Source organism: Pangasianodon hypophthalmus, chromosome 1 (assembly GCF_027358585.1).
Source record: "Pangasianodon hypophthalmus isolate fPanHyp1 chromosome 1, fPanHyp1.pri, whole genome shotgun sequence".
Classification (NCBI taxonomy): Eukaryota; Metazoa; Chordata; class Actinopteri; order Siluriformes; family Pangasiidae; genus Pangasianodon; species Pangasianodon hypophthalmus.
The window spans coordinates 22,979,436-23,005,922 of NC_069710.1; the positions used below are offsets into that span (position 1 = coordinate 22,979,436).

Genomic DNA, 26,487 nt, shown 5'->3' on the forward strand with positions numbered 1-26,487 from the left:
TTATACTCTGAGTATATTCTGATCACGTTTAAAGGCCCATTGGAGGGTTTTTGCCACGCAGACCTGGCAACCCTGCTCTTAACGTACTCATTGCAGTATCAGAAAGCCGGTGTCGCTGGAGAGGGAGGAAAATCCCAACGGGAATATGAACCTTATTTACTGCTAGTCAAACTGTTTGAAGGGTTTCTGGTTCCTGGATTAGACTGTGTGCTTTAAAAAATATGATATGTAGACCCAGAGCTTTGATATTTTCAGAAAACGTATAGCTGCAAAGCTTGTAGTCGTTTTTATTTATAAATGATTTTAATAAATAACATCTACTGGAGCAACACGGAAGTTGGCTGGACCAATCAGATCCCATCATTACATCCGGGGTCGATGACTTACTGAGATTAGCTACAGGCTAACATGCATACATAGGGTGAATTTAGGTAATATTACTAACATTTACGAAAGTAACCTATACTTATTTTTCTTGAAAAACAAAGTTAGGAAATTGATTGAAGATAATCTAATTGATAGAATACTACACAGGATACTGAAATATTACTCAGGGGAAAAAACCCAAAGTGTCCAGAAATACACGACTTTACTATGAACACAAATTCACAATATCCAAATCTTATTTGTAGCTATTAATTATTGCTAAATTTGTTGTTAATGTACGTTATTTTAACTGTTTGTCGTTCTGCTTGTATAGTTTTCAGTTGTTCAAGATCTCTCATTTCTCCTTTAATATTCACAGTCACTGTGTTCGCAATACAATTCTATGGCCATATTGCACCTATAATTGATCATAGGTTACTAGTAGTAATCACAGTTCATTAAAAAAGGGCAAGTATATAAATTATGGGCGTATTTTGTAATCTGAACAAAAATGGAAACTGCTAATTATCAAAATAAAAAGTAAAAGCAGGTTGTAAACTTGATGCACTTCCAGCAACAGCATGACCAACACACCTTATACTCTGATTATATCAGCAGACACAAAATAGTCTCTTCTGAGTTAATGTTGTTAAAAAACCACATCAACTACGAATATCATGTAACCCTCTTTTTTATTGATATCATCCAGGTTGACAGTAAGTGGCTGGGATTTGAAACACAGCACCATTTCAGGTGTATATTAAAAATACCACTACTTTAAAAAGTAGTTTTCACAGTAATTCATTTCTGATTTGCTTATTTTAAGCAGTTCCCACCAGAAAGATCTATTTATCCTACCACTGACATTTTCTTTGGCAGAAAAACAGGTTGGTAAACAGATGAACAGTTTAGATTTCTACTTCGAGTTTCAGAAAGTGGATGATAGTTGTTTAGTCTTTAAACAATGCACACTGCCAAATAAAGAACCCACTGAGGAGAACAGAGTGACGGATCAGATCGGTACCAATCACTGCCTGATGACCAACATTTTGTTTCCCTCTGCCTTAAACTGAAATATATTATGAAAAGTATGAAAAGCTACATTTCATCAATTCCATTTGCACAGGACTGCTGTTTCTCTTACTGAATGAACAACTATAATTCTATAAAAAATACAATTAAATTATTTGGTTTGGACAATTTACAAGTGTAACATTCCAGCTATCAGAGCTGATAACAACTGACAGTTTGAATATTAGTCCAGCTTCTTTCTAGATTGAAATACATCTCTCAAAACATCTCATTTCATTTTGGGCTGTCTCAAAGTCCAATATATGTTTGGGAAAAAAAACAAAAAAAAACACATTTCTAAAGTTTTTAAGATATACATGTCTATATTCTTGAGAACATATTTACACCACTGATCAAATGCACTACGTTCCTTTTTTTGCTGTATTGCACTAAACATACTTTACATACTTTTCCATGCTCTTGCAAAAAAAAAAAAACATGCCTCATTTGTTCCTTTTATAGATTTTCTTGGCAAAGTTAAGAAAAACAGCATGGGGAAGGTTTTGAGCATGCCGCTGGATGAGGTTTTGGAGTCGCAGGTAGCTCTCTTCCTCGTACTGGTGGTATCGGAGAGGCATTTCCAGAGTGTCGTACAGTGCCTTCACTCGCTCCACACTCTCAGCATCACTCCGGCCGTAGCATGCCTGAGAGGGACAGAGAAAGACAGTGAGGCACTGTTGAATGGAACAAGTATTCATCATGTTTCTGATTATATCTGAATCTCTGTGGTACAGTGTAGCAGTTTCAGCTCCTGCATTCACATGTTCAGCTTTGAGTCCAAGGGATGCCAGAAGTGATACAGTCCTCTGACTTACTGCCTTGTCATCACATAATATTTCTATATTTCCTGTTTGTCAGTGAGGAATGTAAGAAATTGATGAATTGATGGATCCATTTTAAGTGACTTTTAGTCACTTTCTCACCTCTAGCTCCACCCTCTGCTCAGGGGTCATCACCCTCAGTGCTGTCACCACAAGCCAGCTGCACTTGTTGTCCTGGATGTCAGTGCCAATCTTGCCTGTTACTGCAGGGTCACCATAGCAATCCAAGTAATCATCCTAACAAGAACAATCAAGGCAGGATATGCACACCATGCTATATTATGGACACATTATGCTATAAATTGCAAATAGATTCAGTAAGATTTGTAGATATGAGGCTAATGTATGTTGGTACCTGAATCTGAAAGAACTCCCCCATTTCAAGCAAGATGTGTTTAGCATTGTTGTGTTCCACTTCACTGTCAATTCCTGCCTGTGGAATAAATTCAACATCAAACCCATCCAGTCCTCTAATGGAACTTGTAAGCTTCATTACACTGCATGCCAAGGAACTGGTCCAGGATGAAATGATAATTCAAAATATTTCAAATATTCCATTAAAAATGATTTAAAATGTGCCCTGAAGATTCCAGCATGAAAAAAGCACCTTCAGCTTGTTCCAAATAAACCACTGACAGATGGCCAAGTCTGGGTAACAGAATGAAATTGTTTGTGAAAGATTATTCATTTGATTATACAGTTCTTCCCACAAATGCTTTACATACACTCACTGGGCACTTTATTAGGAACACCTGTACACCTACTCATTCATGCAATTATCTAATCAGCCAACTGTGCGGTAGCAGTGCAATGCAGAAAATCATGCAGATACAGGCCAGCAGCTCTGGATATTTTTCACGGCAACCATCGGAATGGGCAAAAAACTGCGATCTCAGTGATTCCGACAGTGGTATGTGGGTTCTATAACTGCTGATCTCCTGGGATTTTCACGCACAACAGTCTCTAGAGTTTATTCAGAATGATGCAATAAAGAAAAAACATCCAGTGAGTGGCGGTTGTACGAATGTAAACACCTTGTTGATAAGAGAGGTCAAGGGAGAGTGGCCAGACTGGCTTGAGCTGACAGAAAGGCTACAGTAACTCAGATAACCAATAGATAACCTCTGTACAATTGTGGTGAGCAGAAAAGCATCTCAGAATGCACAACCTGTCGAACCTTGAGGCAGATGGGCTACAACAGCAGAAGACGACGTTGGCTTCCTCTTCTGTCAACCAAGAACAGAAAGCTGAGGCTGCAGTGGGCACAAGCTCACCAAAACTGGACAGTTGAAGACTGGAAAAAAGTAGCCTGCTCTGATGAATATCGATTTCTGCTGAGTTACAGAGATGGTAGGGTCAGAATTTGGCGCCAACAGCATGAATACATGGACCCAACCTGCCTTGTGTCAACAGTCCTGGCTGGCAGAGGTGGTGTAATGGTGTGGGGAATGTTTTCTTGGCATTGCTTGATGCAATCATGTCAACATGGACCAGAATCTCAAAGGAATTTTTCCAACATCTTGTGGAATCCATGCCACAAAGAATCGAGGCTGTTTTGAGAGCAAAGGGAGACTCTACCCAGCATTAGTATAGTGTTCCTAGTAAAGTGCTCGGTGAGTGTATTTGTCCCATGCAGACCAGGCACCGAATCTAGTCAAACTCCTAATGTTCCTTTGTTACCTCTATTCCTCAAATGCGTTAAATATGTAAATATTTTAAGTACATATTATAACGTTATATGTTTAGAAAACTTATTCCAATACCTACTGTATGGACTAAGTAAGGAATCTTGTGAATTTGTGGAACTATTACACTGCTACATTTTACATTTACATTTATGGCATTTGGCAGATGCCTTTTATCCAGTGAGACTTATAGAAGTTATTGAAGTTTCTATCAATAAATACATCCTGATACTAGTTCACCAGGTCACGGACTAAGAGTACGACCAGTCGAAAAAACTCAGTTGTTAAGGTAATATAGTAAGAAAAGCACACAGACGGCACAAAAAAGTATTAATACTATTATTAATGTTTTGTTTTTTTTAAAATAAAGTGCTAAATGAATATCAGACTCACCATGTACATGGCTGCGGCCACTGGAAGATAAAAAGAGTAGAATGCAGTCTTGTACTTCACTATGGCTTTATACCTGGGACAAAAACACATCCATTAAAGTCAGAAGACAGAACACATTGCACATGATGCATTCTGACACATTCCATGCTAATTATTAATCTGTAGCGCAATATGCCACATTATTTCTCACTTCTCAGTTACATTACCCTTCTACCAAGCATAAACAATATAGCATACAGTCTCACTGTCTCACCTGTCCATGGTAAAACGGTTTAAGTCGATCTTGTTTGGGGGAGCAGTCATCAGATCGAGGGCTTGCCCCAGCTCTGTCTGGAACGATGTCTGCAGCAAATAACACGCTCCAATTAAAAAAATGACTAAGCACATCTTCAGTGTGTTAATCACTGAGCATTTGGATGTGATTTCACAAATCAAATATATAAAGATTGTCTGTGAACTTTGACTTATGAAGGATTTCCACCTCAGTAAAAAGCTCCAACAAATGGACATAGTAGGGCTGCCTTCTGCAATGCCTACGCAGCAGGCGGTAGATGGACCCCTCCAGGAGAAAAGCGTCATTAATAGCATCCAGGCCAATGCCTTCCTGACAGATGAACAATTGACATAAATCAGTAATCTAATACTGTACTCTGCATTAAGAGCACTTAGTAACACAATCCCAGAATCCCTAAACAGGTAATCTCCTAAAGTTCCATATTCCTCCTGTTACACAGCGTCAAAGATAAATACAAAATATTTTTTTTTTTAAAAAGGAAAATGTGTTTGATGGCATCAGTACAGTTTAAGCTGTTTTAAAGCAGTTGTGGTCAATATTTCTCCATCTTAGCCATGTGGTTAGTGTTCAGTGCTCAGCTCTAATCAAGTTTCCCTCAGGCCAAAATTATAAGGGCCTTCATCTTCACATGCTAAGTTAACTCATCCAAAAAAAAAAAAAAAAACAACCCCCCACTCCAACCCACCCCCACCCCTTCACATCCCAAAGGTATTCTATTGGATTCAGATCCAGTGACTGAGAATGAACATTGTCATGTTCATGGCACCATTTTGAAACGACTTTTGCTTTGTCACACGGTGCATTATCATGCTGGAAGTAGCCATTAGAAGATGGGTAAATTGTGGTCATGAAGGGATGCACACGGTCAGCAACAATACTCAAATAGGCTGTAGCATTCAAGCGATGACTGATTGGTATTAATGGGCCCAAAGTGTGCCAGGAAAACATTCCCCACACCATTACACCACCTCCACCAGCCTGGACTGTTGACACAAGGCAGACTGGGTCCATGGATTCATGCTGGACCCATCTGTAGCCCATCTGCCTCAAGGTTCAACATGCTGTGCATTCTGAGATGCTTTTCTGCTCACCACAATTGTACAGAGTGGTTATCTGAGTTACTGTAGCCTTTGTTTCAGCTCAAACCAGTCTGGCCACTCTCCGTTGACCTCTCACATCAACAAGGTGTTTCAGTTCGCATAACTGCCACTCACTGGATGTGTTTCTCTTTACTGCACCACTCTGAGTAAACTCTAGAGACTGTTATGTGTGAAAATTCCAGGAGATCAGCAGAAATACTCAAACCAGCCCGTCTGGCACTGACAATCATGATGGTTGATGTGAACATTACCCGAAGCTGCTGGCTTGCACCTGCATGATTTTATGCACTGCACTGCTGTCACATGATTGCCTGATTAGATAACTGCATGTATGAGTAGGTGTACAGGTGTTCCTAATAAAGTGCTCAGTGAGTGTATATTCATTAGATATATAACTTTAGCAGCATAAAGTAATTTGGAAGTAATTTTTTTTTACTTTTTCATTTACAAATATATCATTAACTAGATGGCACAGTAATGCAATGGGTAGTGTTGCCACCTCACAGCTCCAGGGTTCTTGGTTCGATCCTAATTTTGGGTTACTGTCTGTACAGAGTTTTGCATGTTCTTGCAGTGTCCACATGAGTTTCCTATGAGTTCTACCTGGGTTGAGCCCTGTTAGCAAGTTTCAATTAATTTTTCATTTTCTTCAGTTAAAATATATGACTACATAAGTCATGACTACATAAAACAATATGCCATAACTGTTCTGTTCTATGATGTGTTAAATATAAAAGTGCTAAATAAACTTACATGTCATGCACAGCTGCCAGCTATCATGTATAGTATTTATACAAAAATATGATTATTATTTCAGAAAGTAAAGTTATATGGGTCATTAAGGCTTACCTTCTTATACCAGCATGGCTGACCTCTCCGTGTTAAAGATGCATCCATTATATCATCTGCTACCAAGAAGAAAGCTTGCAGCTGAAGAGGGAAAAAAAATAAACGAAAAATAAAGAAAACTGATGTTAGAAATGGACTTGTACAGCACAGTTCATTAACACCAAATGAAAATGTTGTTTACATTTACATTTATGGGATTTGGCAGATACTCTTACAGGAATGCCCGACTGTCTACTGCAAAAATATTCTTATGCTAGGAAGACAAAAAAGGAAAGGAAAGGACAAGTACAGGACAAGGAAAATATCCAAATTCGCCAGTTACCAGTTCAATGCACCATCCAACCAACAGGGCACGCTCCACTTCATCAGGTGATAGCTTGGAGGGCGGGACCAACTCACGCAGTGAGCCAATCACAGACAAGCCACGGTTCCTCTTGCCTCCTGTGGCATTGTACTGCAGTACCTAAAGACCAGACAGCTCTATTAACACCAAAGTGCCAGAATATTGCCTGGTTCAACGGCAGGCATATGACAATTGCTTATAACTACAGAAGGATTCCACATTACACTATACAAACTTTAGCTTAATGCCCTATTCTGATTTGTTTTGTTAAAAAGGCTGGTCCTTGGACCTCAACTCCTCTTGATGTTTCTTCCTGTTGGACTCCTCATTTTTGACTCATCAGAGGGAACTTTTTTTTATATGGTTTTTGCCCTTTCCTCATTAAAAATAAAAATGCTGATTGTCTAAAGACAACAGATTTAAAACCTTATTGTCTTGAGTCTCATCTGACAGTGCGTCATTCATACTTTTGCCTAAAGTTTTCTCAGTGTTCATATTTTTAAGGTCTATAAATGAGTGCCTTTATACTGTATGTAATACTCAAACTGTGGAGGTATTTTCCGTAACTGTCCGTTTTTGTACAGCTAATAAATCATAGTGAAGTCTGAACTGATGACCAAATGAATTAATGAACTCTCATTGGGCTGTATAGTTTATGGTGACTAATCTCATTCATGTAACGACATGAAGAAAGAAAGGTTTTACCTCATACTTTCAAGGGTTCTATGATTGTCCCTTTGGGAGAACTTTTAGATGTACTATTTCTCTATCAGAGAGGGTTGTAAGTAATCTCTGTAGTGCCTAAGGATCCTTAACTATTCAAAAACCATTGAACATCCTTTATTCTCTGAGTGTACATGTACGCATACATATTCACCCCCTTCAACTTTTCCACATTTTTCCACGTGTTACAATCTGGAATTCAAATAGAGTTTGAATTCATGTAACAATACCCTGATTCTACTTATCCTGAATCTTAGTGAAGGGCTCTACAACCTTTCTTGGTGCATGACTGTGGAAGAAAACAGTGGATTGACAGTTCAAAATGTCAGCCAATGAGAGAATCGTTCAAGACCTCCCTCACTGAATGAAGAAGTCAGAGGTAGATCTTACCTCTCGGAGCCTCTTGAGAGCATCAGCAAGTACTGGGTCTGTGAAATCCTGCTCTGTCAACTCACACAGTAGCTTCTCAAAGTATCCGTCAAAAAGCTGTGGGTCTGACAAGTGGACAGCTTTACTGCAGTCTCCCTGAAAACAGAGCATGGGGTGAGGGTTTCTTCCACACTTCCATCATGAACGTGAATTCTACCTTTATCTTGTTTTTACTGAAAATTATCACTTGGCTAAAAATGTAGGCTGCTTGTATTCCAGGGTATTAACATTAAATCTTATGTTACTTTACAGGCTGACAGCAAAGGCTAGATCTTCTCTACAAAGCTACAAGTTTAATCTCAGTTCCTACAGCAGGTTCAGACAAGACCTGACTTGAAGAGACATGAATTAGGGAAAAGTAGAATTTCTGATACATTAAATTAAAATTGAGGTCTTACCATGTTGTGCTTGTCCTTGCCTTGAGCTAATGGCAGTACCAAAACATTACTCTGGCAGTTGTGAGGGCAGTTTTATTTTACCTGATGAGTGCCGTAAGAAAAGCCCCGACGTCCCACATGTCTGAGGGGCTTTGGGGTATTGTAGTTTTTAACTGCTTAGACACAGGTTTGATACGATCATCTATACACTTCAAATCCCGAAAGGCTTTGCGACCGCTCTGTCGGGGAGAGTGCTCGGAAAGCTTCATATGACGTCGGAGGATCTTATTGGTTAGAACAATCGGACGAGGATGGGCTTCAGCGCGAGGGACCAATGGGAACTTTGGATGGGAGGGGCGAATGTCAGCGGATCCAACACGGTCCATCTGATGTTACAAAATGATTCATTTTAGTGATTTAGTTCAAATGATTCGGTTCTTTAGCTCATTGATTCCATCCAAGTGATTTTTTCCCCTGTAATGTAATCTTTTTCGCATTTGTTTTATAGAAGTGTATTATTCATTTTCACAGGCAAACCTGTAATTGAGCACTGCTAAATGAAAGACTGGCTGAGGTTTATTCAAGATGATGTTTACAGCTTCTCTTAGTACAGAACATATTGTTCAGATCATTATTTTATTATTCTTAGACCTTGGTACTTATAAGGGACCATGAGACAATACCTCTTGTTAAAGGCTCCAACTGAGAGTCCAGCTGACTGAGATTCATTGGCTGTGAGCTGATTATTTGATTTTAAATATTTTAAATAGACAGATACAGCATGATAGCTCTAGACTCATCGTTCACTTAGGAACACATGTACACCTGCACATTCAGACAAATACTCAATCAGCCATGCAGTTACAGACCAAGAACCAGTTAATGTTCACATTAAACATCAGAATGGGGAAGCATTTGATCTGTCATTTTGACCATGGCACGGTTGTTGGTTTATGTGAATTGCAATTGGAGCTCCAAAGCTATAATTTAATAATTTTATAATTTAATGTAAATCATACTTGGCCACAAGTCACTTCATTCATAATAGTAATGTATCACCCTGCTTTATAGAGAATTCCTTTAACTGCAATATCATTTCAATATATTTCAACAGTCAAGGTGTATACATCTGGTTAATGTGTTGATTTTGCTTGTGTAATGGCTTCACTGTCAGGTATCATTGACAGAAAATAATCTGATATTTTGTTATCATTTTGATGCCAAAAACTGACAAATAAGCAATATTGAAAAGTTTAAGTATGGATACCTAACTGTAATTCCTGAAATTAAGCTGTACACAGAAATAGAAATATTGAAATCTTGTTTTATTCCCATTTCCACATTAGTAATGTTGAGAACTGAATTTAATAACAACTGCACCCTACTGTTTCCATGCTGCTGGCCCTCCAGAAAAGTAGGAAATGTTATATTAGAATTTTATTAGAGAAAATGTAATTAAAATTCTAAGATGTCATGTCATGGGTCATAACTAAATCTACCCCTGCATTTCACTACATGGGAAACAAAATGGGAAGCAAAATATCCAAGATTTTATTAGAAGTCAATGATCCACAAGGGGGCGACATCATAACCAGTGGCTTCTTGTAATATCGTTTTTCCATACGCCTGTGTATGTACATCTCAAAACATTTCTAAATGATCAGTCAAAGGTTCACGCATATACTGGACTGGTTTTGTTGGCACAGATTTAGTCTAGGTCTAAAATGTCTGTCATCATTCAAGGGAATACATTAATATGGTCAGAAATGGTGCAGAATTGGAAAATAATAAACTCTACAGTTTTTCGAAAGAAAAGTTTTACCTAAAACTTTCAAGGGTTCTATGATTGTCCCTTTGAGGGAACTCTTAAATGTACTATTTCTCTATCAGAGAGGGTTGCAAGTAATCTCTGTAGTGCCTAAGGATCCTTAACTATTCAAAAACTACTGAAGAACCTTTATTCTCTGAGTGTACATGTATGCATACATATTCACCCCCTTCAACTTTTCCACATTTTATAGTGTTACAATCTGGAATTCAAATAAAGTTAATTGAGATTTAACTGTTTTATTTTTGCAATATGTTATATTCATGCAATAACTTGAAGGTGTAAAATATTTTTTTATTGTTAGACAAATGTTAATTAAACAAAATTCGTGAGTTGCATAAGTGTTCACCCTCCTGGGACACTACACTTTTGGCTGCAATTACAGCTGCAAGTCTTCTGGGATATATCTTTATTAGCTTTGCACATCTGGATCCCAATTCCCCCCAGGTGTTTACATATTTCATATTTATATATAGCATGTTCATCTTGCACCATGGTCTCTTGCACTTCAGTATTGTTTTACCCTTGTTATTGTGTTGCATTTTTGTATTCTTCATTTCTGTATCCCAGTTGACTTTATATCTTTGATTCTGTGTTTGCACTTGACATCAAGATAAATTCCTAGTACTGTAGATTGTCCTTTACTGTACCTGGCAATAAATTCTTTCTGATTCTGATTCTGATAGGTTTGCCCATTCCTCTTGTTGAAGTTGCTAAAGTTTTGTCAGACTGGATGGAGACTGTTGGTGGAGACCAATGGTGAACAGCAATTTTCAAGTCTTGTCACAGATTCTCAATCAGATGGAGGTCTGGGTTTTGACTGGGCCATTCTAACACATTTAGGTTCTTGGTTTGAACCAATCAAGTGTATTCTTGGGGTCATCTAGTTGGACATTGAACCTCCATCACAGTCTCAGGTCTCTTGCACACTAGAAGAGATGTTCTTCTGGTCCCTGCTGATGAAAAACATTCCACCAACATGATGCTACCAACACCATGCTTCATGGTGTTCTCAGGGCAACAGCAATTTTGGAATTCTGCCATATGTAGCAATATGGTGTGCAAAGACCAAAAAGTTCAGTTTTGGTTTCATGAGAACAAAGAACCTTTTTTCCACATTTGCTGAGACTCCAACACAAGATTTCATGTGGCCTTTGTTCAATAATGGCTTTCATCTTACCACTCTTCCATAAAGCCCAGCTTTGTGCAGTGTCTGGGCTATGGTTGTCCTATAAATAGCTTCTCCCATCTCTCCAGTTCAGAGTTACCCTGGGTTGATTCTCTCACTGATGACCTCTTTACCTGGTCACTCACTTTTGGTGGATGTCCTCCTCTGATTCAACCATGGTTTTGCCATATTCTTTGAAATATTTCATGATAGATTTAATGGTGCTCTGTAGGATGTTCAAAATATGGGATTTTTTTTTTTTTTATAACCAAACCATAACTGATACATTTCCAGAACTTTGTCTCAGATTTGTTTTGATAGCTCCTTGGTCTTCATGATGCTATTTGTTGAGGTATGTTCTCTAAAAAACTATGGAGTCTTCCAGGAACATGTGTATTTATATTCAGATCACGTGACACTTTAATTCACACTGTTGGACCCTAGTCAACTAATTATATGACTTCTGTCTGAATATTTATTTAATCATAACTTTTACATCTTACCTGTAAATAATTTTACAAACTGTATTCTTTCTCTAGTCCTGTCCAAAGTCAAGAACAGAATGGCTTAGTGATTTCCTGCTCAAATGCACCTAATTCATCTAATCAGTTTAAATATATATATATATATATATATATATATATATATATATATATATATATATATATATATATATATATATATATATATTTATATATATATATATATTAATTACATAATTATACGTATTTGTATTTTGTTTTATTATCTTAGTTTCATAGGGAGACTGGTACATACCTTCAACATATCAAATTACCAAAGCCATAAATATAGTCATAAAAGGTCAAAGAGCATTAACATTCCACAAAGCAAAAAAAAAAAAAAAAAAAAAAGCAAAAAGCAAAATCATTCCAGCCCAACCAAGCTTCATAAATTAAGACTTTATTTTTTTTTTTTTTACTGTAAGAGTTTTATTACACAGCAATGTGCCCGGAAAGCATTGCCTTTTTCCTGTAAACTCAATCCATATTACCTGTTATCAGTGCTGTTATCGAGATAGTCTTGATATACCACTTACGGTTACAATATCACCTATTATTCACTTAACGACCAAAGGTCACTGAACCAGATACACATCACTGAAGCTACAGGCTCAGCTCTGTCTATCACCAAACCTCTCTTAATGAAATAGAACAGGGGGAAGAATCCTGGGCTGCATTTCTAATCCACTAAGGAAAGACTAAATATAAGAAGCAAAAGAAGTAATTGTTTGTTAAAGTAAAAACAAAAATCTTGCTTAAAGCTTTATATAGGCTTTACTGTTGCCAATATCAGAAGTGTAGTATTATAAAAATATAGCACAAATATGACTTATTATTTATGTTGCTACATCGTTTATTCAATTAAATTTAAAAATTTTTGTTAGCTATAAATTGCAGAACAAGGAACATGAGATAAAAGACAACTGTAATGGTTGTTAATTATTTTGCCATCTTCAGTGAAAGATAAAACTCTGATGTCTTGGAGGGCCAGCAACTAAAAAAGAGGAAAGAAGGTTGTTCACTTTTATACTGTTTCTAAACAGATTACACAAACAACCAGAAAATCATTTTATAATCTTAGGATATTATTGATTATTGATAAATAAGCCAAATATAAAAAAAAAAAAAACAGACAATCCACATGCTGAAAGATGACCAGTGAGTACTTATATGAAAATGAAAGACAGGAGCCTACCTAATTGTTAGAAGTTACTATTGCACTGCAGTACAACTCTGAATCCTGCAAGAGTGAATCACAATTAGGACATGCAGTGGATGAAAAAGAACTTTTTTGTTGTTCACAGAACCACAGTTACATACTTAACTAGCATTCTATCTCACCCCTCCTAACAGTCAGGGGTGGTGTGAAACACTTGGATAATGTTTGCCAACCATAATATGAGGACCTTGTCCAGACTCAAACCTGGTAATAACACCCAGGTAGCAGTAAAATAATTTTAATGCTGACAGAAATATAATATTAGAATTCAGACATTAAATGAGATTATTAAAAGGGATTTGTTACGTTTGTCTCCCTGTTTTGTGGCAATGGTGGTCGATTCTGAAATAAGAGAAATGGATATTTGATACGTTACAAAATATGTAGATAATAATCTTTATTAAATCAAAATCACAGTATTTTAAAATGAGGTTATCTTTAGTCTGAAAGAAAATGCTAAGTGTTAATAATACATTCTGAACTCACCCGTCGGGCTGGAGTTGTTTGGCTTTGGTTTTCATAGAGAGGCGGGCTTGACCCTGAATAAACAGACATAAAAGTAAGTGAAAATGAACACTTTACTACTAGTGTGGGGGAAAAGGAAATAACCCCCTATCCCCCACTTTATTAAAGTCTCACTTACTTCCATTTTGCGTATGATATGTGAACCCAGCTTTGAGTTCTTTTGATCTTTTTAGAGTTTCTGCCACCATATTGTTATAACCGGATGTTACATCGGTTTGTTGATCTGCTGTCACTGAAAAACATTTTCTATTAGTGCCAACAAAAGTTTTTATTTTCTTGTCACTATAATTTTCATTACAAAAAAGCAACATGACACGGGTGGAAAACTACAAGCTTGTTGATTATTTTTTATATTATACAACAGAAAAAACAACAGATTGCAAATATTAATTTAAAAAAAGGTAAAGTAATGATAATGGTATTAATGTATATTCTGTACAAGTGTTCTTACTTGATACAGGTGTTTCTCTCACAGCTTTAGCAGGTTTTCTAAAATATAATTATGAGTGGAACATATATTTGAGATTAACATGAATGCATTATGTAATTATAATCCATACTACTCAAGTGTCTCAATATTCTTTTTTCCTGACATTTAACATTTGATTCCTTGGAATTTAGGCATTTAAATTTTATTAATGCATGACCTGTGTTCATGCCTGCGAATTAGTGATCCACAGTGTGACTTACTTAGAGCGCTTTATGAGGAAATAGATGACCACAACCAGAATCAGCACGACAGCAATAACACCCAGTGTAATACCTGTTTCTACGCCAGGACCGAGCCTAGAGGACACAGCTTACACACACATACACATGTGAAAAAGATTATAGACAAAAACGTGATAAATGAATGGCAAGAAGACAGCATACAAGCCAAATAATAGACTGTACTTCAATTCTGTTTGAACTTTAACTATGACAGTTTATAAGCCTGTTACTTATTACACTTAACATTATTCGGTTAAGTAGTAATTAATTTTAAAACATTTTAATTTTTAATTAAATATACTATTTTTAAAGTTTTTGAAATAACTTGTTTTAAATACATTTTTAAAAATTCTGTTAATTTAATAATGAGTTAATGTTTTTGTGAACGGACAAAGATATTGCTTTCATCTTAGACCAAGAGTTATTTTATGACCAAGTTTAGGACTAAGATTAGGATTATGGATTGATGAGGATGTATTCACAGCCTTTATAATTGCACAATTCACAGTGTACTGATATAAGCACAGTTTCTCTCAACACTGAGTTATTACATATGCATCAAAATATACGATCAGTATATACCGATCAGCCATAACATTAAAACAACTGACAGGTGAAGTGAATAACATTTATTATCTCATTACAATGGCACCAGTCAAGGGATGGGATAAATTAGGTGAACAGAAGTTGATGTGTTGGAAGCAGGAAAAATGGGAAAGCCTAAGGATCTGAAAAGGGCCAAATTATGATGGCTAGATGACTGGTTCAGAGCATCTCCAAAATGGCAGGTCTTGTGGGGTGTCCCAATATGCAGTGGTTAGTACCTACCAAAAGTGGTCCAAAGAAGGACAACCGGTGAACCGGCAACAGAGTCATGGGCACCTAAGGCTCATTGATGCATGTGGGGAGGCTAGCTCGTCTGGTCTAATCCCACAGAAGAGCTACTGTAGCACAAAAGTTAATGCTGGCTATGATAGAAAGGTGTCAGAACACATAGTTCATTGCAGCTTGCTGCGTATGGGGCTGCATAGTCGCAGACCGGTCAGAGTGCCCATGCTGACTCCTGTTCACTGCCGAAAGTGCCTACAATGGACAGATGAGCATCAGAACTGGCCCATGGAACAATGGAAGAATGTGTCTGATGAATCACATTTTCTTCTACATCATGTGGACTGCCAGGTGTGTGTGCGTCACTTACAAAAAATGGCACCAGGTGCACTATGGGAAGAGGGCAAGACGGGCGAGGCAGTGTGATGCTCTGGGCAATGTTCTGCAATGGGTCCTGGCATTCGTGTGGATGTTACTTTGATATATACCACCTACCTAAACATTGCTGCAGACCAAGTACACCCCTTCATGGCAACAGTATTCTCTAATGGCAGTGGCCTCTTTCAGCAGGATAATGCGCCCTGCCATACTGCATAAATTGTTCAGGAATGGTTCGAGGAACATGACAAGGAGTTCAAGGTGTTGACTTGGCCTCCAAATTCCCCAAATCTCAATCCAATCGATCATCTGTGGGATGTGCTGGACAAACAAGTCCAATCCATGGAGGAAGATCTGCTGCCAGATACCACAGCACACCTTCAGAGGTCTTGTGGAGTCCATGTCTCTACGAGTCAGAGCTGTTTTGGTGCATAAGGGAGCACTACACAATATTAGGCGGGTGGTTTTAATGTTATGGCTGATCGGTGTATATATATACAGTACTGTGCAAAAGTCTTAGGCACATACAAAGAAATGCTGTAGAGCAAAGATGCCTTCAAAAATAATGAAATTAAATGTTTCTACATTTAAAAAAATACTATAAAGAGCAGTAAACAGTAATAAATGAAACAAAATCAATATTTGGTATGACAACCTTTTGCTTTTAAAAAAATTAGTCTCAGGTACAATTTGTGCAGTTTTGTAAGGAAATTAGCTGTAAGTTTTACTGAGCATCTTGAAGAAGCAGCCACAGTTCTTCTGGAGACTTTGACTGTCACACTTGCTTCTTATTTTTGCAGCAAAACCCAGCAGCCTTCATTGTGTTTTTTGTCTAAAAAGGTGGTCTCTTATGTAATATGCTGCTTTCTTTACTGAGATACAAAAATTTTTTGTATAACATTTAATTTTGTTTAATTTTGTGCTGCAAAACCAATGTTTGGAAATCAAACATTGTACTGAATCAATAATGTAGAAGTCATAAAATAAAAATCTATAACAAAGTTTGTATAAAAAATAGTGTGCCTAAGACTTTTGCACAGTACTGTATATATATATATATATATATATATATATATATATATATATATATATATATATATATGTAGTACGTTGTATTGATTATGTCAAGTACCATTTCCTAGCTGTTTTACTATTTGTGTTACTATATGGGGTTAATATAATAATATAATAAAAGCACATTTACCTCTCACTGTCAGAACTTGAACTGCAGAGGCTGTGATCCCAGTGACATTGTTCCAGCACGTACAGTTATAATCCCCACTATCGCTTGGGTTACTGTTTTCTGTGACATACAGGGCTGCACTTCTTGTAGACATGCCTTTCACAGTCCATGTAATAGTGGCAGGGGGCACAGAATCAGGGGAGCAGAGGAGGAGGATATCTGAGCCTTCCTCTAAAGTCTGTGCACCAAATATCCTCACATCTGGCCCATCTGCCACAAACATGCAATACAGAGCATATACAGTTCAGCACATCTACTGTTTAAGCTCACACACCAAACACAGAGAGACAGAGAGAGAGAGAGAGAGAGAGAGAGAGAGAGAGAGAAATGCCACAAACATGTGGTATAAGAAACAGATTAAACAGATTAAAACAATTAGGCTACTCTACAAGCTACAAGATTTGTACTTTGAAAATTTATTCTGTTTACAAAAAAGATATGATTTTGTGGCTGATTAAAATATTCCTAAATTGCAGAACTTGAAAATTCCTACTGATTTTTTTTTTCAGCCACTCTATATTCAGTCCTCCATAACCATCTTGCTATTTTTTAAAGAGTATGTAGTTATCCATATTAGTACTACATCAGGCACTAACTACAATCTTTAATCTGACATGGGCATTTTCTTCATATTTTCATATTTGTCAAATTTGTAACCTGAAAGATACAAAAAATCTGACTCTCTAAATTATTCAGTAACTACAGTGAAACTAATAGAAAAGACTGTGCTTCTGTTTTAATGCTAATGTGTTTTGATACTTACAGTTAACAGTAATGCTGTAATGGGCACTGCTAGAGCTGACAGGGTTACTCATTGCACATTGGTAATTACCACTGTCTGATCTCTTCACCGGACTGATCACCATTGTTCTGTTGTCATCCAAGAATTGGATGCTGCTGCTAGGAGCTAGAATCTCATATTCCTTCATCCACACTGTAGTACTGATGGTGCCATTTCCCTCACAGGTGAAGTTGGCACTGCTATACTCAATGAGATTGCCCTCAGGGCTGGTGATACTTATAACAAACACTGGCTCTGAGAAAGAGTGAAAAACACACGACAGAAGGGAGATGACCGATATCAGAATGGTTTATCGTCATTTGTAAGTTATAATTCATCTTTAATTAATTCATAAATTATTCTGAAATAAATAATACTTATTAAAGCATTCATTTCTTGTTTCTTGTAATTTTAATATTATGCATTTTTTTGCTTGTTTATCTCCTTGTTTCAGAGCTGGTATTATCATACAGTTGAGTCATTACTCTGATTTAGGCTATATGCACTTTTCTTCAAGCAATGAGTTGAGAAAAAACTTACTTACCAAAAACTTGCAGTAAAGTATGGTCTTGAACCCCTAGACCACTTTGAAATGTTAAGATTATGGTGTACTGTCCAGAGTCATTCATGCTCAGGCCTTTTAGCTCTAGGTCTCCTGAACTATAGTTCAGAAAGACTCTACCACGGTAGTCGGAGTTCACTATCTCAGGTCCTGGAGGGATATACCTGATCACTTCACTGCCATTGAAGTGCCATCTGATAGCATGTACTGGTTCAGGGGAAGAGATTATGGTAAAAAGCACATTTGCTCCTACTTCCTTATTGATTGGTCCTGGTGGTAATATATTCTGCTCTTGACTGAACCCTGAGGAAATCAAAACATTTTTTTAAATGATTCTGTTTATAAGCAAATGTTAGGAGTTAGTCACAGACAATGAGCAACAGCAAAGCCTGGACAATTGGTGTATTGGCAGCAAAGGGAAACAGCAGGTTTGTAAAGAGCATGTTTCAAGTAGATCATCAATTGGCCAAAGAGATATGACATGGAAAATTCTGTACTGTTCTGTTTTTCTGTATTTTGTATGATTTTTTTAATCATTCATATAATTCAGTACTTCCCTCATCCAACTGAGGTCAGCTGGGGCTGTCGTAACATGTAGCACATATACTTGGAACACATGATTTTATCATCAGAGTAAATGTCACACTCATGTCACACAAAACCTGAAGAGACTGGCTTCTTAAGCGAGAAAAGCATTCTTTAAACGTTTGTTATTATAGAGCAAAAAGAAGCAACATTTTAACACCATTTTAGTGTCTGTCATCAGCAGTATGAAAGGTGAAACAAGAGAGTATCCAAAAATATCCAACACACACGAGTTTCTTCTGATTTTCACGTGTAATAATTTTTACACAAGTTATTATTTATTATGATCATGAAATTATTTGCAAAGAAGCAAATATCACCCTGACATTTTTTCTTCTTAAACAAGCAGTGTTTTTTTTTGTTTGTTTTTTTTTGCTTGTTTGTTTGTTGTTTACAATAATTTGCAGAGAATTACTGAGTATGTCCTTACCTGTTAGCAGAGTTATGATCAGAGTAACCACCATTGCTTTCTCCATGATTTCTGGCTTGTTTTGTAGTCTGGTTTCACATTTGCACTATAATGCACTGAGATCTATACAGCACTGGGACTGCGTAATGACACTGTCTACTTCCTTATGCTGAAGTGCCCTTTGGATTAGGGCTGCTCTCATATCTGTTTCCAACATATTTGATTGTGTAGGTACCCTTTCCTGATTAGGACACAGCTTTATTTTCTCTCCTGGATAGACGGACCGAGCTTATGCCGATGTATTTTTGCAAAATAGTCCAGTAAAATAAAACAATAATATTCAATCATTCATTCATAGTAACCACATTATGCTCAACAGGATAGCAGTGTAACCAGAGCCTACCCTGATAATACGCCCTGGATGGGATGCCACACACACAGTTAAACGTACAGTAGGGGGGATTAAGTCCATCTTTGGGAGGTGGGAGGAAACCGGAGAACCTGAATGAAAATCATGTGGACATGGGGAGAACATGCACAGAAACATTACACAGCCTGAGTTTAGGATTAAACCTGAGAAATCCAGGACTATCCAGGACTAACATGAAATACCTAAGGTACCTTCATTTAAAACAAAAATCATTCACTTGAATAACAACGGAAATATTTTATTACTCTGTTAAAGTGGAAAAAGCACTTGGATAAGCTGTTGAAATGTGAAGTATCATAAAGAATGCTGAGCAGATGGAGACAAATATTTTATTAAATTCTTAAGCCTGACAAAGCTTAAGCAACAGTTTATGCATTCACATAATAGTCAGGGTTTTCTACTAAAATAATATCATAGTGATTACAGGATATACAGCAGGGTTCTAACTATTAAAAGAAAAAATAAATTGTTTTGGAGGACCTATTTTCATATTTCTCTTTAAAAAAAACCCAACATTCATTTGTATTTCTACAGAAATTATTGTTTATAATCTCAGCTAATGTCAGAATTCAGACAGAACTGTTTACACAGGAAATCCTTATATGTGTCCACTCTGCTTGCAGGAAATTCAGATAATTATTTCCTGTGTTAGTTTCTCTGTTAGTGAGCAGAGGGAGAGAGAGAGAGAGAGAGAGAGAGAGAGAGAATCATTATGGTAAAAACTTAAATATCCTTAATACCTTATTTTTTTCATTTACAAAGAAGTAGTATTAAGTAGGTAAAATGATTGATGAAGTAGCCTCTAAGAATATCAGAATATCAGTTGTATCAGTATCTAATAGTCATAGCATGAATATAGGGCATTCTGATAATAAATATATCAAACCTCTGAATCTGAAGTTTTCAGCAGTCTTGAATTAGGATTATTGCCATGTCAAAATATCAATACACAGATGTTAGCACTATATAAATCTATTGTGCAACTGAAACATGAGATCAGTCTGCTGAAACACACATGCATCTTTTGTTTTCTCTCCTTTCAGACAGTCATTGTTTTTACGACACTCTGCCCTTCCTCACAGACCAGCACAACTTTTCCTTCTTCCCTCTCTCTTCTCATTATTCCTGCCTTCTTCCTGATTAAATGAAACCCACACACTCCAACCATAATACCTAGACTTATAATTAGGACCACCAAACCCAGAGCCATCAGGTTTGAAATATTGCCCTCGTTTAGCAGTGAGTACTCCCTCAGTCCCACACACAGTGCACTCAGGCCAACCAAAGTGCCCCAAAACCCAAAGGCCAACATACAGGAGCCGCAGGACAGCTCAGTGCCCCCAGTTATCACAGTGACGCCTGCAACAGAGACCACCCCACTCGGGAAAGTCACCGTTTCAGACTTAGGGTCATATGTCACTGTGGGGGTCGGGTGTGGGAGGGAGGAGAGATCAAGGACTGGTTCCATGGTGAATGTGACTCACAATGAGTGTCACAAACTTGTCTTAGATGAGTATGTCCCAGCTGACCAGCTTTTCTGTTCTTTGACCAGTAACAGCAGTGTTATTAACACTTGTTCAAGCACACTTGCATCAGGTTGTTATTAGCTGAACATCAGAGAATTAGACATCAGGGAAATTTCCAGTACTCTCTGATACTAGTCCAACAGAGTAAAATGACCAGGGCTACTGTAAAAACTGCTGCCTCTCTTCTTTCAGCTCCTTCTAGAAGTTCTTTTGGTTTACCAGACATGCGTCAGGCGGTTTTTCCACTCTGGTTTAGGTCCTGTCATTTAGACAAGGAGAAATAGTGATTAGTGTTTATTTGTGTCAAAGACTCTCAGTCATACTGGCTTAAGATTTTTCTGCCAACAAATATTGTAGCATTATTTCTTGTGTTCACTGGCATTTTTAATCAGTTCCCAAGCTTGACATTTTATGAATGCACAAGGTTTCTTTCTCAATTGCCTGCATAATTCATACTAATGCAAATCTATAAAAACTGGGAGCTTTTATCGACCATACAGTGGATAATACTCTCAGACATTAGTCTTAATATTTTTTATTTTGGCCATTGCTCACAAAATTGGCATACATGCATTTTTTTTTTAAATCTGTGGTCAGTTTGTAAATATATCTTCAATAAGGACCTGTTTCTGATAATTGTATAAACTCAGTCCTTTATAAATTTTAAATTTAACCGAACCACATTACATTCAGTCTGGTCTAGCTCCAACTTGTGCCAAAACAGCCTGGCTTACTGGATGCCATAAATTTAAAAACATGCAGTAATGTATTCAGGACAAGTATCAGTACTTTTTTGTTTGTTTGTTTTTGTTTTTAACAATTCAGTTCAGTTTTCCCATTTTAAGAAAGGAATTAAAAGAATAAGTGAATAAGTGAAAAAAAAATTAAACCACAAATACTTAGCATGTAATTATTTTTGCAATTACTTTTTTTTGCAGTAGTAATTATTTAAACATAGAACATAAAAAATCAATATCAGGAATAAAAGGATAACTAAGAGAAAACATTGCTGCTTACCTTTTAAATCACTTATGAATGTTCAGCCAAGAAAATATATCCACAGATGAAAGAATGATTTTTTTCTCCAAAAAAATTCAGTAGATATGTAACTGATATGCAATAAATAAAATCATCCAGTGGGCCGAGAAACACTAAAGCACTGATTCTATGTATCAACTGAGAGCAAGTGCCATCTTTTTCACAAACTGATTACTTTAATTTAGGGGGTGAAAATAGGCAGACTTGAATTTTAAATATCGTACGATCTCTCTGGAGGAGTTGAGTCTCAAAGCGAAGAACACGTACTATGAATGTGAAAGGTCAGAGACCGGCTTTTATTTAGCCATTGTTATTATTTGCATTATCATTTGTTTGTTTTCATTGCTCTTTGTGTTCTGAAGGAATTCCATGTCTGTCATTAAGCATCATTATGACCCATTACCTCCTATTTATCTAAGATCCACTCCCTTCCTTTCTCCTTCACATGTTCTCGCTAAAGACTTGGTTGGACTTTGAGCGAAGGCATTGTTTTCTAGGCAGAAAGTTCATTTTTTCCTTCAAAAGAAATTTCCCCTTTCTGTCCACTCTGTTGGTCTTTCCCTTGTGTCTTTATCCTGTCTTAATGCAACAGTCCGAGCAGGACCAAAGAACAATGAATGCTGAAATATTACCTAAAAGTACTTCATGTAAAACCCATTAAAGTAGTTTGGGGGTTTAAAGTCCTCTCTGGTAGCAACCCACAGAAGAACATTTTGTATCATGACTTGTGATGTAGTCACTTGAGTACACGGGTCACTGTAACAGTACTTTCTGAGTATTATTAAATCATAGTACTTTTAAACTTTTAAACTTTTTTAAATAAAATATTCAAATTCATTACATTTATTTTTTTATCACTGTTACAGAGTAAAAAAATACATTTAACCCTGGAAGACTGTAAGCTAGTCAAACAACAGTATGTGCAAATTTTAAACAATTCAATTTCAGCTTCAGCTTCCTTCTGAGAGTCTACACTTTAGGCACCAAATGCTTAGTCAGCAGTAGCAATGTCTGAGACAGTGGAGAAAGATAAGCTTCCTTGGACCAATTTAGCAGCTATTTTTTTTAAAATGCTTCAGAAGAAACAGTGTGGTAGTGGGCTGCAACTTATGTGAGCCATAAGTTGCTTCTGCTCAAAAATACAAACAACCCAAGAATCTCATGAATTATATGAAAATTGCAGTTCGGTCTCCTCACTGTCATGAGAACTGTGAGATACCCCAATATCCCTTATTCAGCATAACCTCCATCTCTGTAGAGATTCCAGAAACAACCCAAGCTATTTATGATCCATGATTATGCTATGATGAGTTCAACTAGGTGTTTGGCAAATCCAGAGCATGCACTCTACCTCTATACAGACCCTATGCCGGTGCCATTGACCTGCTTTCAGGTACCACACCATGCCAATCACTCATGTACCTACTAACTGCTGCAGAAAACAACCTCTCTGAAGCTTTAGAGCAAAGCTACATCACAGTCTCCACCTGCTCCACATCTGCAGAGTTCTACAGAAGACAAGTGGATCATAATGCCTGCATAGATTATTATGGCCTAAACTATATCACAGTAAAATTTAGATACCTCTGGTACCCACAACTCAAAACAGCCACCATCTTTACCAAGCTCAATCTTGTGGCATGAACTGTTCCATTTAGAGAGGATGACAAATGGAAGCCAGTGTTCATTATGATCTCTGGACACTATGAATATTTGGTAATTCCATATGCATTCATTGGTGATGTACTCAGTGATAGTTTATTTTAATTTAATTTAAAAGGTACCCTGGACCCGACTCATCAAGAACAATTTCTTTGTTAAAATGGAAAAATGTATGTCCCAAGTCATCTTCCTTGGCTACATCCTAAGAGGGTGTGATCATGAACAAAGCCAAGGTCCTTACACTAGCAGAGTGGCCCACTCCCCAAACTATAAAAGATCTACAAAGATTTTTAGGTCTTGCAAATTTAAACGATAATTCATTAGAATCTTCACCATCATTGCAACCTCTCTCAGGTCACACCTTAAGGGAGGGTCAAAGAAACGTCTTCAGAACACCCAAGCACATCATACCTACAATACCAGCAGTCTTTCACCGTGGCCCCAATTCTAAAACATTCTGATCCATGTTTGCCATTGATAGTAGAGACTGACACCTCTGAGGAGGGGGTGGGAGCCATCTTATCTCAAGATAGGGTTCCTCAGCTAAGATGTACCAGGGCACCCCAGCTAAGATCTACCCCATACCATATTTTCCCATACCTCAAATACCTCTAAACAGATAAAAGACAAGCCTGCTGGGCACTCATTACCAGATTCAACTTCACAATCCAATATTGTCTATATTCCAAGAATGTCAAAGCAGATGGACAATCATGGATGTACCCAGTTGTAACAAACAGGACGCAGGAGATGTGTGACAATCCATGTGCAGGAGGTTTGTTAATAGAACAGTCCAGAGTCCAGAAATCAGTCTGGATAGACTGAGTCATAGAAAATAATTCACAGTATACACAGGATCAAAGGGCAAAGTCCAGAAGTAAGGCAAGGGTCAAAAGCTCAGAAGTCACACAAATAAAATTATTGGCAAGACTTTGCAGTGACACTGAGGGACTCTGTAGGTGGATTAATTCAGAAATGCATCAAAATGTTTTTTAAAAATTGCAATCAAACCACATTAGAGTTCAAACTGGACTAAGAACACCTTGCTCAGATGGTCTTGGACCAGTTGTTTTGGTCTGCAACCAAATGTGATCAGTGTGTTCTTACCTGCCTAAACAACCTACACCAAGAAAATGCACTAGAGTTTGATTCAAACAATCACTGCATATGTTAAAGCCATATAGGCCTACTGGTGAAAGCTGCATGCAAGCTATCCAGGACCAAGAGGGATTCAAGATGTTATGGATAGAGTGATAAATACTATAGACACATTTCTCCATTTAATATAGAAACATTTCCGTGCCACATTTTAATTTTATTTTTTACATTTTACGGAAGGCCAGGCTTCACATATAGTCTTAAAGCCTGTTCATTGTTAAATTGATCCATAACATTCAAAACTATTATTTTCTATAGTTTTATCCTATAGTTTGGGACTTGTACACTGTGTGTTTGATATGTGTGTGTTTTTTTTTAACATGAATAACAGTGTTATTAAATTTACAATGTAGACAGTCAAATTAAAATGCCCCCCTCTGTTGTTTTTGCATCCTGGTTACAATCGTTACTGAGAACGCCTATGACACAGTGAGCCAGTTTCAAAACATTATTAAAATGCAAGATTCCTGTGAGGTAATATTTTATAAATAACCATATTTTCCAAGGAGGACAAAGTTTATTTATATTACATATTACATATCCATCACATATCCATATTACACAATCTTCTAAATCATGATCCACTATGGGTGGAGATTCCTTGGGCTTATGCCAATACCTTAGACAAACCTCTACATGTCAACAGGATAAAATTAGCATAAGTGTGGCCTCAAGAAGTTTATTGTTGTGGTGACGGAATCGTAATTGGCTCTAGGAAGTAATCCAATAAAAATGGGATCCCAAAGGCCACAAATAGTTGAGCCAAAATCCCTGTACAATTAGGGCCAAAGAGAGAAGAGGAGAAAGAGAAAATAGGTAGAATTATAAGATAGATAGAAGAAGGTATAGAAGGTACATTATAATGTTAGAAATTAAATATATATAAAATTTAAAAAAGAAAAAAGCTTAATGATGGTGACATGCATTCTAAAAGTGAATATGATTCACTTTTTTAAATAATTAAAAAAAAAATTACTTTTATTATAATAGTGATATGCTATTTACCCTGCTAAGTGCAATGCAAAAATGAGAATAATGTTAGGAAATGTTGTGAAGTTGTTGTACAAGTTGAAGGAAGGTTATAATTTACCAAAATACATTCTAGCCAATTAACATTCTAGCCAATACCATTTAATATCATGTGAGGGAAAATCTAAGTGGGTAGAGGATATGAGAATGATTTCTAAATGTTATTAGTGTAAAAAAAAAGTCCGGCCTCAAGAAACCTCCAGAGAAGACGTGAGTGGTCACTTCACATGAAGCAAAAAAAAAGAATAATAAAAAAATCTTACCAGCTTCTATTTAGAGCATCCAGAGAGCATTAAAATGGGTCAGAGCCAAGAGTTATTGAACAGTGATCCAAACATCCCCACTGGCCCTGTTTGCTCTCTGCTGAAGAACAAGGGAAGCTCTAAAGTATCATGACTATATACTGACAGTATATTAGAAATCTCCTAGAGATG

The 26,487-nt window shown here is 37.0% G+C and overlaps 3 protein-coding genes across 4 annotated transcripts; all 3 read right to left on the bottom strand.

The window, feature by feature from the left end:
• Nucleotides 1-1,041: 1,041 nt before the first annotated feature.
• fdps (farnesyl diphosphate synthase (farnesyl pyrophosphate synthetase, dimethylallyltranstransferase, geranyltranstransferase)) lies at nucleotides 1,042-8,619 on the bottom strand. Its single transcript, XM_026939589.3, has 10 exons — nucleotides 8,474-8,619; nucleotides 8,037-8,171; nucleotides 6,903-7,043; nucleotides 6,581-6,661; nucleotides 4,818-4,940; nucleotides 4,590-4,678; nucleotides 4,337-4,409; nucleotides 2,614-2,691; nucleotides 2,361-2,495; nucleotides 1,042-2,081 (listed from the first exon to the last, which is right to left on the bottom strand). Exons 1-10 carry the CDS (start codon nucleotides 8,474-8,476, stop codon nucleotides 1,881-1,883), a joined length of 1,059 nt encoding a protein of 352 aa, XP_026795390.2. The 5' UTR covers nucleotides 8,477-8,619; the 3' UTR covers nucleotides 1,042-1,880.
• Nucleotides 8,620-12,353: 3,734 nt separating this feature from the next.
• LOC113542354 (carcinoembryonic antigen-related cell adhesion molecule 1) lies at nucleotides 12,354-19,823 on the bottom strand. 2 transcript variants are annotated; one of them, XM_034304402.2, is made up of 11 exons: nucleotides 19,232-19,823; nucleotides 18,199-18,519; nucleotides 17,637-17,909; nucleotides 16,835-17,083; nucleotides 14,404-14,512; nucleotides 14,165-14,202; nucleotides 13,832-13,945; nucleotides 13,675-13,727; nucleotides 13,495-13,530; nucleotides 13,165-13,209; nucleotides 12,354-12,963 (listed from the first exon to the last, which is right to left on the bottom strand). In XM_034304402.2, exons 1-10 carry the CDS (start codon nucleotides 19,275-19,277, stop codon nucleotides 13,165-13,167), a joined length of 1,284 nt encoding a protein of 427 aa, XP_034160293.2. In that variant the 5' UTR covers nucleotides 19,278-19,823; the 3' UTR covers nucleotides 12,354-12,963. The 2 variants fall into 2 exon arrangements, with proteins under 2 accessions (XP_034160293.2, XP_053093745.1); XM_053237770.1 differs by lacking the exons at nucleotides 12,354-12,963; nucleotides 13,165-13,209; nucleotides 13,495-13,530; ... (2 more) ...; nucleotides 14,165-14,202; nucleotides 14,404-14,512 and adding an exon at nucleotides 14,519-16,049.
• A 132-nt stretch (nucleotides 19,824-19,955) lies between these two features.
• On the bottom strand, nucleotides 19,956-22,940 carry LOC128319144 (transmembrane protein 100-like). Its single transcript, XM_053237772.1, has 2 exons — nucleotides 22,184-22,940; nucleotides 19,956-21,425 (listed from the first exon to the last, which is right to left on the bottom strand). The coding sequence occupies exon 2, from the start codon at nucleotides 21,106-21,108 to the stop codon at nucleotides 20,680-20,682; it is 429 nt and encodes a 142-aa protein (XP_053093747.1). The 5' UTR covers nucleotides 21,109-21,425; nucleotides 22,184-22,940; the 3' UTR covers nucleotides 19,956-20,679.
• Between the last annotated feature and the right edge of the window lie 3,547 nt (nucleotides 22,941-26,487).